The sequence below is a fragment of the Tauraco erythrolophus genome, chromosome 7 (genome assembly GCF_009769465.1).
Source record: "Tauraco erythrolophus isolate bTauEry1 chromosome 7, bTauEry1.pri, whole genome shotgun sequence".
In the NCBI taxonomy this organism is placed as follows: Eukaryota; Metazoa; Chordata; class Aves; order Musophagiformes; family Musophagidae; genus Tauraco; species Tauraco erythrolophus.
In genome coordinates this window covers 47881598-47896069 of record NC_141471.1, presented here as the reverse complement: position 1 = coordinate 47896069, position 14472 = coordinate 47881598, and the positions used below count along the sequence as shown (strand labels likewise).

At 37.0% G+C, this 14472-nt stretch overlaps 1 protein-coding gene across 1 annotated transcript in view; it reads right to left on the bottom strand.

Moving 5' to 3' along the window:
* Nucleotides 1-13819, bottom strand: part of ATP2C1 (ATPase secretory pathway Ca2+ transporting 1) — a 68645-nt gene extending 54826 nt beyond the window's left edge. Inside the window, exon 1 of the mRNA XM_086614428.1 lies at nt 13712-13819. Coding sequence (XP_086470554.1) covers nt 13712-13819 — 108 coding nt within the window. The remainder of the gene's footprint in view (nt 1-13711) is intronic.
* Between the last annotated feature and the right edge of the window lie 653 nt (nt 13820-14472).

Below are 14472 nucleotides of genomic sequence, written 5' to 3'. Positions count from 1 at the left end.
TGGCATTGAACAGATAGGCCTTAACCTGCAGCATATTTATATGCAAGCTTAACTTGAAGTTGATTGTGATCCTGAAGACTAAACCAAACTTGATCCCAACTACACTCCTTTGTGCTACAGCACTACCAGAAATAGTAAAATGTATTTTAAACATAAAGATACCTATAACTGCATGGTTCACAGGTTGGAGGCCTGTTACACAGAATTCTGCTGAACTCACTTTTCAGACTGCCACAGCACTTGAAATTCTTGTTGCTCTGAAGTGAGCTTCCAGATCCTTTTAAAGGATCCTTTTGTTTAAATTCTGTCAGTGTTGAGTAATGCTATTGAAACTACTAAAAATTTTGTTAATCTCCTGAGAAGTTTATTTATATATTATAATAAGAGAAACATTTTTCTGAATTGTAACATTAATAGTATTTTAATATGGACAAAGCTTTCTATAGCACTTCAGTTTGGGGCAGAAAAGGTTAATATGCAATCCTTCTGTCAAAACAGGCTTCTCGACTATTTGCGTACTTTGCTTCAGGTATAATTCAAACCACCCTCAATACACTGAGCACAAATTAGCTTTTCAGAAAGAAAAAAATTACTTTCTGGTAAGATGGACTTCCATTTGATTTAATCTCATTATTTGTTGTCTTTCATCTTGATGTTAAAAACTTACCAGTGCTTTTACAGTCCTCTTCAGAGTTCTTGTATGACTGGAGTCAGGACAGGGAAGGCATGATGCTGAACTTCTCCTTTACACACTTTAAATGGCATGTGTCATTAGTAAAGCCTGCATTGCATATTTCCTCTCTACATCCTTCCCATCCATGCTGTTCATATGACAGCTGATAGAAGCTATCACTTAATCTCTGATTAGAATTCTCCAGAGGAAGATCCATGGTAATTCCACCTAAAGTTTGAAAGCTTTTATATGTCTGTGTGTAATATATATATATAAAATATATTTATATATGTAAAAATAAAAACAGTTCACTAAGTTTAAAAGAAGAAAAATGTTACAATTTTCCCAGAGGGAACAAGTACTCCTTTCATTTTATAAATCTGAACATGTTAAGATGTAAGAAACATAGCTACATTTTCAAATTACCTTAGCTCAGCCCTGTCTTGACATTGTGCAATTATGCTAATTAAGGAACTTCAGGTTTTTATGGCAGTCTTAAATTAGATTTCACTGATTTTTAAAACACCATTAAATTTAACCCTGTCATCCCACCCCTAAATAACATCCCTACCAACATTCTATATTCAGAGAGGTGGTGCAGTACCTCAGCAGTTCAAGCTGATATAAAAATCAGGCTTTTGTGATTATCCTTTTGCTGACACTCAGTTCTGTGCTTCCTATGTGCTGGCTCTGACACTGTCATCACTTGCTAACCCAGCTCAGGCGGATTGATCCAGCCAAGAAGGTGGCCTACCTCAAAAAAGGCATTACTGCTAAACTTCCAGAACAGGTGCAGGAAGGCAGTGTGGGGCAGTGGCAGGACTACAGGAGCTCCAACCTTAAATCAATTTGAACTGTTGTGAACATACACTCTCAGAGCATTCAAGGAAATCTGATTTAACCTATCCTTCAGTGAAAAGATTATATGAATTCATTTTCCGACCATAGCACTCAACTGTTGTCTCAAGCCTGTATTTCATCTTCTATGTTTTTTTTTCAAAACTTTCCATCTCTCCCACATATTCCATACTTACATGCCATTCTCTTCCTTCAGCTGCACTATTTTGAAATAGTTAAAAATATTAATTGCATATTTTCCATAGAGGTTTCCCTCCCTTCATTTAGGGCATATAGACCTCTTCAGCTGTTTCTGTTTTACCCTCAGTGACTGTTTTCAAACCTCACTACTCCAGTAAAAGCTTCACTACTGAAGTGGAAGCTCTCAGAAGTGCCTCTATCCTATCTACTGAGGCTTCACATTTCCAGAGACGATCCTACTCAGTTTGTGAAGTAAAGAGCTGGTTTCCTGTTGCCTGTAAAAAAAGAGAGCCAAGAGACACATCCAATGAGATTATGGTCTCTAATTGAGATATGCTGTGAAGCAAGTTACTATGGGAAGTCTGTAGCAACATGCCTTGTCTGCTACAGGACAAAGGCACCATTTCTCTGCATCATCAGCTGCAGCTACAATCATGTTGTAGTCTGAGTATAGCAGAAGGTGGAAAATTGCTCCCTAGTAAATGTTTATGTCTTACCAAAAGATTATTGCAATTCATTAAATGGGAAAGAAGAGCACTTTGTTTACTTTTAAAATATTTCAGTTACATTATAGTAAGATGTTTGTGGTGGAGAATAAAGACTTTTCAACAATGAAACTATAAACAGTTAAAAAAAAACAGCAGTAATGAAGTACTTCAGTTTGAATTGATTCAAGGCTAATGTGCCAAGAATTTCAGGAATGCTGCATATATTACAGACAAGTAACCTTGCCAAGTCTCTCAGCACTTGGAAATTCTTTTTCAAGACTATTGGTGGGGGTAAAATGAATTGTAGGTAACACTCGGTAAGGAGTTGGCAGTTAATAAACAGATGTTTACGTAGTTATAAGATTTCAGCTACTGGCAAGAAGATAATTTGTTTGATAAGACACTTAAACATAATGTGTTGGACTGTGTAATTTTATTCAGACTCAAAGCCAAAAATTTTATCAAGTGAAAGCATGCAGTAGCTTCTCAGGTTGGGAGAAATTCATTATAAACTTTTGTTTTACAGGAGAGCTCACATTCCACTTTCTTTTTTATTGTCAGAATTACTACTATGCGTACATAAATGAACAGAGGATTTTTTTTCTCCCTTATGTCTTAACAAAAGTGGTCTGAGGTCACATTTTTGAAGCTCATAGATGTTATTGATAAAAGCAATTAACATCACATGCTTCTATTGCAACTACATGCTCTAGTGTAAGAGCTCCCTAACCTTAAGGTAACCCCAAGTGGTGAACTGAAAGACTAAATCTGTTTTCAGATGCATTCTTAATCGACCCCAACAATAAGGCTGCAAGGGGAGGAGTAAAAACTGTACACAGATTATGTAACGTTTAAACTTAATAATAATACTCAAATTTAACAAGACTGTTCTGACCTGGTTCCCTACCCAGCTACGCAAGCTTGTGCTAGGACAAAATGGAGGTGGGAGTGAGCACTCAGAAGTGTTTCCATACCACTGCTGATGAACATCAAACTTCAGCATGAGGGAATCAAAAACCAAACGTCCATTTCACAGCAGCACAAAAAGGCTCCTGCCTGCCTTGGAAATAAGTTCTAGAATATTTTCCAGCAATATCACCATCTTTAGCTTAACTCTTCTTAGATTAAATAATAGATCACATACTCAAGTCCATGCATCACCAAGGCTTGGATACACCCCCATCTGAAATTGGCAGGACTGGATATGGGAGGGACAAACTCTAGGGCTATATCATACGAACTGGGAGGGTATATTCCACCAGCCTGTCACAATGGGAGGGTTAAAAGGACCCCGAGGTGCCCGTCTCTCTCCCTTCCGGTAAATCAGTGACTAGTGTCAGCTGCATTCTGTGCATCTGCAACAAGCCAAGAAGCACCAGAGGGGGATTTAATTTAAAAAAAAAAAAGAGTTGAAACTTGTACTGTATGCCCTCCTCTCCACCATCTGGCTAGTGGGGACATTCTGTACAAATTCAGCATGCCAGTTGCCTATTCAGAAAGAAAAAAAAAAGTTTTTCATTCAGTAAAAACATTAGGCAGTTCCTATTCCATCTTTTAGGGCCTCCAACGTAATCCAGATCTATTGAGGAGTTCTGAGAATACAACCTATTTATAGAGTACAGAAACTGGCAGTAATAGATCAGTGAAAAGCTTGTTCCCTCTTTGAAGTTCAGCTTAAAGTAAATTATAATCCTAAAGATTCTATATACTATTTGAAAATGCCTAGAATCTGTTTATCTCTAGTCAGAGGCATGATTTCTATCATGTATCTAACATATTACCTATATTATATTTAAGGTCAGAAGATTATAATATTATAAGTTATATTAAGATTTTATTGTTTTGAGACTATATTTATCATATCACAAAATATACCTTACATTTTATATTTTTGTGATTCCTATCATATCTATGATTTACTTAGTCATAAACCTGTACGTTTGTATCTAGCATTAGTTTATCTATCACTAGGTTATATCTACTCGTATATCTATCCAGGCATTTATCTACAGCTTATTTAATATGCTGAACTAAAAGGATAACAAGCTGTAAAGGTGTTTGATTCATCACTCATTGACCAGTGGAAAATCATCCATCCAAGGGAAAAAATAAAACTATCATTGGAAGCCTCTGACATTGCAGTACCAACATGGATTAATTAGATGTGTATGCATTGGGAACTCAAACCTTGATTTTGCTACTCTTGAAGTTGCAGAACAAGACTCCTAGAGAATATTCTTCAGTAGATATAGATTCCAGGTGCTTTTAAGAATTTGTCTTTCATATCTCCCATAATTTTCTCTCAAAATTGTTTTCCTTTTTTTGCAAAGTTGATCTTTGGTTGTTTACAGCCTCACATCTTCAGCACACGTATGCAGTTTGATGGTGTTTTTCACTTCCTGGGACAGATTACAAAGGATTTTAAATAAACTAATCTTAGTGTTTCAGTTTTTCCTGTTGATAAAGCCTGTTATATCCTAAGCCACAGTCTCACTGGAATATCTGCAGAGAGCACTAGGTTTGAAGAAATTAAGCTTTGTAGCAATTAAGCTATTACAACCTACAAAGTCTAATCAAGATCCTACTTCTAGGGTCAAAGCATAAAGAATGCAGAACTGTAACAGGGAAACTGAAAATCAGTGAGAAAAAATAAGGTCCATTTTTAGATTTGCCAAAACCTTTACAATAGCATTTTCTTGTGTAGTTTGTGACAAAAGGAAAGCCAGCATTTTTTCCTCCACAAGTCCTAAGCCACTTAAAGAAGTACATCCATTTTGAAGAAAAGAACAAGTGATTCATACATTTCTGCAGCCTTTCACAGAATGGCTTCTGATCTCAACAATTTTTAGCAAATATTTTCTGATGAGTTCCAGGTTTACAAGCTTCACAAGCACTTAAAGCAGTATTTTTTTTAAATATGTTTACATGATTTTGAACCAGCCTAGTCTTTTGTGACAGTAATTCCATTCAACCTTTTAAAATAGTTGTGGCATGACATCCTGTCCTTCTATACAAAATTAGTCCTGCTCAAACACAGCACCTCTTAGAGCACTGTAACTGAAGGAGCGACTACATGAAATTTGTTCAGGTTTAAAAGTTTTTAACAGCAATGCCAGCACTTAAAGTCCTATATATAGGATGGTTGCAAATATGTTTTTTTTTATGTTAACAGTCATCAAAAATACCACACGTTACTATGAAAGGTAACCACTACAAAGATTGCTATCGCTAATTCAGGTCCCTCCCTTGGTCCTAAGGGCTTAGTTCAGGTTATAGTGGCCTATAACAAACTTCCTGTGGATGCAAAGCAAATACCATAAAGAAAGAGGCTTGGCATAGCATGAACACCCGAGCAAGGCTACAACCAAAAGCCCAATTCCTCTAATACTGCTGTGTTAATAGCATTCACAGTTCCTGGGCTTTAATATAATATTCTTTGATATAATTGCACAGTTCCAGTAACCAGCATGTAATATCAAAGATGTTTGTCTACGCTGGAAAAAGTTTCTAATCCTTTCAGTTGTATAAAAGAGCCTGAAAGCATGAACCTTAAAACTTGAATAGAAAGGCCAAATGAAATTTCTCTGAAAAGAAATCAGAATTTGAAAGGCTAAGTCATTTTTGTAATTGTTGGGATTGACAGTCCTGGAATTTCTAGCGTTCAAAAGCTTTTTCAACTAGCCTTTTTTAATGCCTCGAGCATTTTCTGTGCTAATTCATTTTAAAATGCAATAAAAATGAGGCTGCTATATTTCTGTCTAATTTTCTGGGGAGAAATGTGAATATATACATGTGTTTCTGAATGCACATGAGCCCAGTACCTCTTAATTGTAAGACATGCTCAGTACATCTGATGGTGTGATAAGCTAGTTTGACAGGGCACAGCTGAAGAAATTCAATTAAGAAAACAGGAATCACAAGCATCTTGGGGTTTTTTTTGACTGTCTCAGAACTTAAAATGCTATCTAAATTTTAGTGGGTTTCTTGTCTTTTTGTAGCATTAGAAATGCTAACATGAAAGCCCTGTAAATTAAATCTAATCCATCTGTATCTGGCAGACTTACAGTTTAAAAAGGGAGGAAACAGTGCAATGGTACAGAGATAATTTTTTAATTAAAAATACTGTGTTTTATTTGTACACAAATAAAGCTACAGTAATTGAATATTTCTCAGTTTTCAAATCCTTTCTCTTGGCCTTCAATCCTTGACATACTAATGTTCACATATACTGCTCTACCAGTTATTCAAATAATGCTGTAAAAGACCAGCTTAGTTTTTCTCTAATCTTTAAGCTTTCTACTGCACTGCCTATTTTGTTAAGGTTTTTCATTTTATTCGATTTCAGAAGTGGCAGCCAGCTCACTCCACTACCCCTGCTCCCCATGCAATAGTTGTCATGAGCAGTCATTCAGTCATGATACCGGCCTAAGTGAAGAACCTGACCATCTCTGATTGAGATGATACCAGCGTTGCTAAGTGCATAAATGAAAAATAATACAATCCTATTTTAAATGTCAGTGACGTAAGAATACTTCAGTAGACTATCTCAAATTTAGACTCAAAAAATAAACAAATATTGACCATTTAGATTAATAAGTTTTCAGCTTCTTAAAATAAGAATTTGAATAGTATAAGCCATTAGTCAAGAGCTGCTACAGTCCATAAGCAGCTAGATAAGTCCTTCAAGATGCCAAGGGACCACAGCTCCTCTTTGCTTTTGTCAAAAAGGCAGAAGCTCAGCACCTTAAGATTAGGATTGGGATCCTTGTTTAGCATAGTGTTTCCTTCAAGTGCTCTGTATTAATTGCTGTTTTCTTACGACAATGCCAAAACCGGCTCATCTTAAAATGTGTGTATATAGACATAGCATACGTTTGAAAAATATGCTAGTCATGTCTGACACAAAGCGATGAAGACCTAGTTTATACTTCAACTATAAGAGGGTAATTCAACTAAGATGTTTGTCTGAAGGGGCAAAACATCCAAGTTTCAATACAAATTATCATAATTCAAGAAGAAAGTCTACTTAGGGGAAAAAAGAAGAATCTGCACATCCTTGGAAAATTTCATACACTCCTGACAGGAATTTCTGTGCAACTACAGTAGAAAGTCAAGCATGAAGCCAAACCAGAGCAAACATGGATTTCTTCTGATGCAGTCTCTCAACTATTGATCCAAATGAGCTTACAAGAAGCTAATGTGACAAAGAGGATACCTGAGCTACCCACCTCTATTAGAAGATACAGAGTTTTCCAAATGAATTTGTGAACTGCAAGGAACCGTTATGACACAAGAATCATTTTGACATGATGGTGTTAAGCATAAAATATTAAACACAATATCCATTGGCCCCAAAGAATCACGAAGTATTTCAGACTCTGGACATACCACCCCAGGGATATACAGCAATCAGTTAACACTGTTTATGCTTCGGAACAAAGAATAGAAATTAGTGAAAATGTTTCATTAGAGAAATGAGTCAAGCCTCTGTTTAACCACAAAAATCATAGCATCTTAGTCATTCAAAGCAAGCAGCACTTTCAACATGTCATCTCAAATTTAGCCTGTGCATAGTTTTTAGATACCAAAAAGTATACCACTATTATTAAAGAAACTTAACTTGATGTGTCTAAAGCCATTATAATGAAGTTTTCATTAATAGCTATACAGATTTTCTAGTTGTCCTAGTAGAAAAATACTATGTCATTTGTAATACTTGCATATTTCATAGAACGCTTACACTGGAAACTTGAGGCAGCTACACCAAATGCATCTTTAGAAAAGCAAAACAAAGCCAGACTATAGGTGACCCCCTCTTTTTTTAACCCAATAGTAGCACTTGGACTACCACAGCCATAATACCAGCATTATCACTGTTACATAATAGATCTCATCTCTCCTATACACACACAGAGACAGTATCATTTCCAGCTAGAGCTTAACTTGTGTATGATGGGAGGTACAGTTAAGCTCAGATCAGAGATCAAGTGCTTGCTGTTTCAACAAAAGCTGCTAGATCTTTTGCTGCAGAATGTGTCCCATTCGGACCCTTTAGCAGCATCCTCAGTATCTCATCTCAAGGCTGACTAATGTCTGAAATCTTTCCCACTTGGAAGAGTTCATTCCATAAAAGTCTTAGATTGTTACTTGAGGACATGAAATGTGTCTGTTAAAATGCCTGTAGTCTTATAATTTCAGTAACTGCCTGTCAAACATATGTCAGATTCAGTCATACTAACGTTGCTTGGCATATAACAACTACATTTACAGACAAAGTCCAACAGCATCATTTTGATTCAAGTAATGTAGACTTTAAAGCTGTGAGGAATTATTTCTGTAATCCAGGCTGACTGTATACGTAACATATAACTTCTGTCTGTAAACTGTGCACGAAGACTATAAATCTCTACTTCATGCATCTAAAATCTTTTGTAAGTGCCTCTAACCAAAGTTTCAGAGCATGGGCTGATGACAGATAAATTACTCCAAAGGTCAAATACTGTTTGAAGGGTATACTTTATTTCCCATTTGCATTCAGTGTGCAAGTTTGGTTTTGTTTTGTTTTTTAACTTGATTAAAGACTCATCCTTTGTGAATCCTGTCTTCCTCAAACAGTTACTTTGAGATAAAACTTGGGACTGTTAAACTGGGCAGAGTTGCCACTTTTGAGGAAAACAAAAGGCAAGGCAAAAGAACAAGGCACTACACAAGCAAACATCCGGTAAGCTCTGCTACGAGAACATCCTCACAAGAGCAGCTGTACTCTCTTCCTACTCAGACCTTAGAGCAACTTAGAAATCCTGCCTGGTCACACTTAGGACAGAGATTTGAAGGAAAGACAGCTTGATGCAACTCAGCATAGGTGCTATTATCTAACTAGAATCAAATTAATTTAGAAAGCAGTGATTGAACTGTGAACTCAAGAAAGAAAAATATTTTTTCACAGCAGGGAATAACTCTCCCATGACAGTTAGGGGAATATCCTGCCTGGTCTCCAGCAGCTTGGTGTCCTCTGGTTGATTAACTTCACTGACGAAGCTGCAGCAGGGAATCAATCACTAGCAGGGATCCGAGTCAAGGATTTTCTCAGATGTGTTCTCCAGGGTAGGGTTTGGTTTGGTGGTTTTGGGTTTGGTTTGTTTTTTTTTTTAATACCTGATGTGACAACACATACACTGGAAAAGCTCCAGTCAGAAATACTTCATGATTATTCTCCCCTACATGATCTCTTTGATGAAATGCAGCTCTTAAATGCAGTTTTAATAGAATGCCTCCCCCTTACAAGTCTTATTTTCATTAAGTGTGTGGGTGTTCCACATCTTGGAGATTCTTCTACCCATCAGTTCCACAGTTGCTGGGAGAGAGAGACAGATACAGCTTGTTTCCTTCAGAAAAGAGGCTAAAAATGGTTCTGCCAAAGCAGCTGTGTTAATTGCTAAAGACATACATACTCTCAATGCCAAGCTCAATATACAAATCATTCTGCGCTGCCTCAATTCTGGGCTCCCAGAGCTCATTTGGTGGTTTCCCTAAAGGATCAAACCCCATCTGTTAATGCTGATGTATAGAAGCTCATTGATGGTATCACTCTTATGCATGAGCTGTTAGCTAGAGTAATTATTTTAGCGTTCATCTTGTGGTTGGTGTGTAGCTCAAACATAATTCTGAAGAAGTATTGGCCGGAGAAGCCATAAGAAATGTCTATTTACTGCTAGGATTCAGAAGGAAAGGTGGCAGTTTCTCAGCACAACACAGTAATTCCTCCATTTTCTTTAACATTGGTCAGATGTCCTTTGGAAGCTGATTGTTTCCTTCAGGAAAAAGTTTTATCTGGATCCAACTGGCATTTTCAACAGGAAGTCTAAGTTTTACAGCCATATTTTGGAAAGAGGTAACCTTACAATACTTTTGAAAAGTCATTTCCTCAAATGCTAATTCACGTACAATCAAACTAGCAACAGAGGCAAAATTTATACCTTGCTTTGCCAAGTGAATTGCAAAATTACTTCAAGGAAAGGAGATAACCCTTCCAGCATATACACCCTTAAACAAACCACATTCATGCGTTCTATTGTATTTTACCTAAGCAGAGAGACCTCTTAAACACCTTGAAGTAACAGGCCTTTTATGTTTGACAAGAAAATAACTGGCATGTTTATAGCCATACTACAGCTTTATCAGCAGGAGCAAAAAAGTTTTCTGATTTATATACTCAGAAATGGGGTTGACTGGGATTAGTCGGCCACGTCATTAAAACCACAAACCCATTGCATAGTCACTGAGGAAAACTCATTTCCAGGGCTACTCAGCTGCTGTTTCAGGATTGTTTGCAGTCACTTCCAAGGCTAAAATTCACAGGCCTTTGGATTTTCCAGACCCTCAAAAGAAGCAGTAACTATATCAAAACATACACTATATTTTCACCTTCTCTCTGGTGTTTTCCTTTCTGTATTTTCTAAGTTCCTTCATTGTCATTTTTATTTGGAGCTTATTTTAAGTTATAAGAAAAAAATTCTACTTCACCTGTCAATGACATTTCCACATCCTAGGACATTATTTCATTCATTTCCTTAGACTGAATTAATATTAGATGCCTCACACCTTCTAAGAATTTAATCATAATAATTTTTATGAAAAAATTCAATGTATAGAATTAGATAATAATTACTCTTAAAAATTAGGTATTTCTATAATAGCTATACAGGTCTAGATAAAAGCTTCATCTAAACAGAATTACCTCCTGAACTCAGCTATGCTGTTAAAGTGTCACTTACTCTCAAAGAAACTCCACCATATAGCCATAAAACACATTTTCATACAATTTCTATACATCTTGTCAAGAAGCTTTCAGATTTTTGTGCCTTAAAAAATTCAAGATTGAGTTAAAACTAGGAGAGAAAAATCTTAAAGATCATAAACAATTCCATTATTGGATCATACCAATACTCCATGAAGTCCATGCTCCTGGGCCTGGTATGTTTAGTAAGGAGTAATTCCAGAAGGTGATCCAAGAAAGGAAACATTTAATACACTGCCGGTATAGAAATACTCTTCCTAAACCATGCTGCATACCTGAAGCAAGCAAGTTTATCCCTCTTAGTATAAGTCTGGATGTCCTTATCTATACACATGTCCTTCTTATGAAGTCCAAGAGATAAACAGATTATAAGATTCTGTGGTAATTTCCAGAAACTATCTTTTCTGAACAATATGCATTTATTACACAGCTTTAGTTTTTACTGAAATATTTGATGTCTAATACTCTTACTGATGATCAGTTTCTGTAGCGTTTCTAAGCAACCAGTAAACAGGAGTTTTAGTTGTCTAGTTCCCGGAGTAAAACGCAACTCATTAAAGTAAGCATGCAAAGCTGAGGTCAGATTGAAACCACTTATTTTAATGTTGTATTTCATTTAAAATGTTTGATATGGGAACGTGTCTCCTAGGAGGTGTATCTTTTCTGGAACATCACAGTGAACAGCAGTTCTTCAACAAGCCTCATTACATTCACTGCATAATATCAGGCAATGTAAAGAGAATGAATAATAGCATCACATTCAGTTCATTTTATATTGATAAAGCTTTGTGTCTTGGGACTAACATGCTAATAACCACATGAATGCTTGTTTTGATTAAATGGATTTCTTCCAGCAGTTTGGAGCAGCAGTGCCAGAAGTATATTGCACTGAAGATATTCACACCCTTACACATACAAAATTATTTAATTTAGCATCAAGTTACAGGTTTCCCTCTAAACCATTCAGTCTCACCAATTAATGTTCAAGTTATCACTGATGTATGCATCCTCTGAAGCTCAGCTGTCAGGACAAACCTTGACCAATTCAAAGGTATTAGCTAACTAGCCCTGCATACATCCTCTGCTTGTGATTTTCGCCTCCGTGACTACACAAGCAGCACTATGAGCACCAGAAAAACTGTCTGAACAGAATATGACAATAGCACTGTTAGCATGGATCCATCAGCCCTCCTGAGCTTTAATTTAATACCTGTCCAGGTCACTAACGGGTGAATGTTAGAGAAAACAATGACCAAAGACCCTCAAAGAAAAAGCAATTACTCATCTACTGATAATATTTATTAAAAGGCATTGAGCCAGTACTAAGCAAACAATCCCAAGGACTTACCCTGCTAGACAAAAAAAATACGATTCTCAAATAAAAAGCTTTTTCTCAACACCACAGAGAACAACCTGCTGAGCTCAACTGTGCTTCCCAGCCCTGGAAGTGTTTGTAGAGTCAAAGAAGCAAATGTTACTATCTGGTGAATATCAGCCCTGCCAACCTCAGACAAACCCAAGGAGAATGAATACAATGTTTCTTTAAGCATGTAGGGCTTGAGATGTTAGCCATTGTAAAAACATTAGGAGTAAGAAAGAAAATAATGAGTATCGCTGTACCAAAACAGGAAAAGCAGATTTTTTCCCCCCACCCCCCACCAGTTATAGCCCTGGTACTTTTTTTTCCAAAATAGATCATGTCAAAGGAATGTGTCTTTCTTTGCCTGCTGATCTCTCAGAGAAGTATGCTATTCGACATCGTTTAGTGCACAAAGAGCAAAGAAGTTTAACTGTTTCGAAGAAATGCAGAATTTCAGCTCTTTTTATAGGCTGTTTCTGAATGCTCATCACATAGCTTAATACTGAGCACATATCAGATGAAGAACAGTAACTCATCAGAGATGGCCTTGTTCCAGACTCACCCCTTCTCCCTGCCATGCTAAATAGCTTCCATTTCCTTGTGAAACAGGAATTCAGTTCTCCTAAGGATATTCATGGTCCATTTAAGTCAAGAAGTCATAATCTACCAAACATTTAAGAAACTAAGTTAAAAGCCCCACTGTCAAGAATTCAACCTTTTATTTAACACAGATTTACATGACAAAGGGCCCAAATACTGACCAGTCCCTACACCTGATCTCAGACTAATTAACATCTCTTAGTAGAGACAGTCCTTACAGCTCAGAGAATAGCAGAGAATCAAGTTTATAGCTAACAGAAGAGTTAAGAGAGAAGTCTGGTTTATTTTGTATACATATCTAGGAATTCATTTTCTCAAATATATCCCCCTTAGTTTAACAAGCTGGTTCAAGACTATCAAAAGTAAAAGGAAGTTTAACAATTTCTTCAGCTGTCTACGATGGAGATGACTGATCCAAGATGAACTGGAATTACACTGAAAACAGCTCATGACAGCAGTGAAATATGGATTTTTGTGATCCTCAACAGACAGGTTGAATGACTACTAAAGCTTCATGGTCTCAGACCGCAAGTGTCCAGTAATTTCCTCAGAATCAAAAATTATTTGTTCTCAGGAAACATTTTCTCAAAGTCACAGAGCTCTCAAAAACTTAAACATAACCATTACTCCCAGATACTGACATTTAGAAAACAGTGCAGCTAAACTTCTGATCCTCTCCCTTTAAGACACGGTTAGGTCACCCACAGGGTTATAACTGAAGGGTTTTGTTGTTTTGGTTTTTAATTTGCTTTTACCTTTTCGTGAATCCTCTTCTCTTTCACTGTCGATACAAGTTTCCAAATTGCATGGATAGGAAGCTTTATGAAATAGGAGAAGACAGCCTTATGCAGCAGATTATCCATAATTTAAGCAAGTTCTGTTACTGCACAGTTAAAGAGGCTTCTTCGTCTGGAGTTTGAGATCTGAATGCATGTTTTCTGCCTCTTCCCAAAGATCGGTAGCCCTCGACTGTTGCACAATCCTTTCCTGCAGAGCAACTGGTGAAAAAAATCAAAACATCAAACGCAGAGCCTACAACAAATGACCAGTGTTCAAGTGCCACAAGGGCAGTGTGAGCTGGAGGAACTGAGGGGCAGTTCTACCAAATGCAAATCACTTCCCCGTCAGCATGCTCTAACAGCCCTGTTGCTGGTAAGAATATTCTGCCACAAAAATCAAACGCAAATCACTTCCCCGTCAGCATGCTCTAACAGCCCTGCTGCTGGTAAGAATATTCTGCCACAAAAATCAAACAACAGTAACTAGGTCCTGATTTTTTCCTACTCCTCTTGCTACAAAAAAATAAATCCTAAAGCCTCTTAAAGCTTGTGCAGCTGCAGCAAAGAAGGTAGAAACTGCTGTTTCTAGCATATTCCCCTCTCCTCCTCAAGCTGTATTTCATCGACTGCACTGATTTCACTTTTGTTTCGCACACAATCCTGTTATGTGGATTCCAGCCAGATTAATGCTTTCTTTCATTCTCCACTTTTGAAACCGGGACTGCAAGGCACCAGTT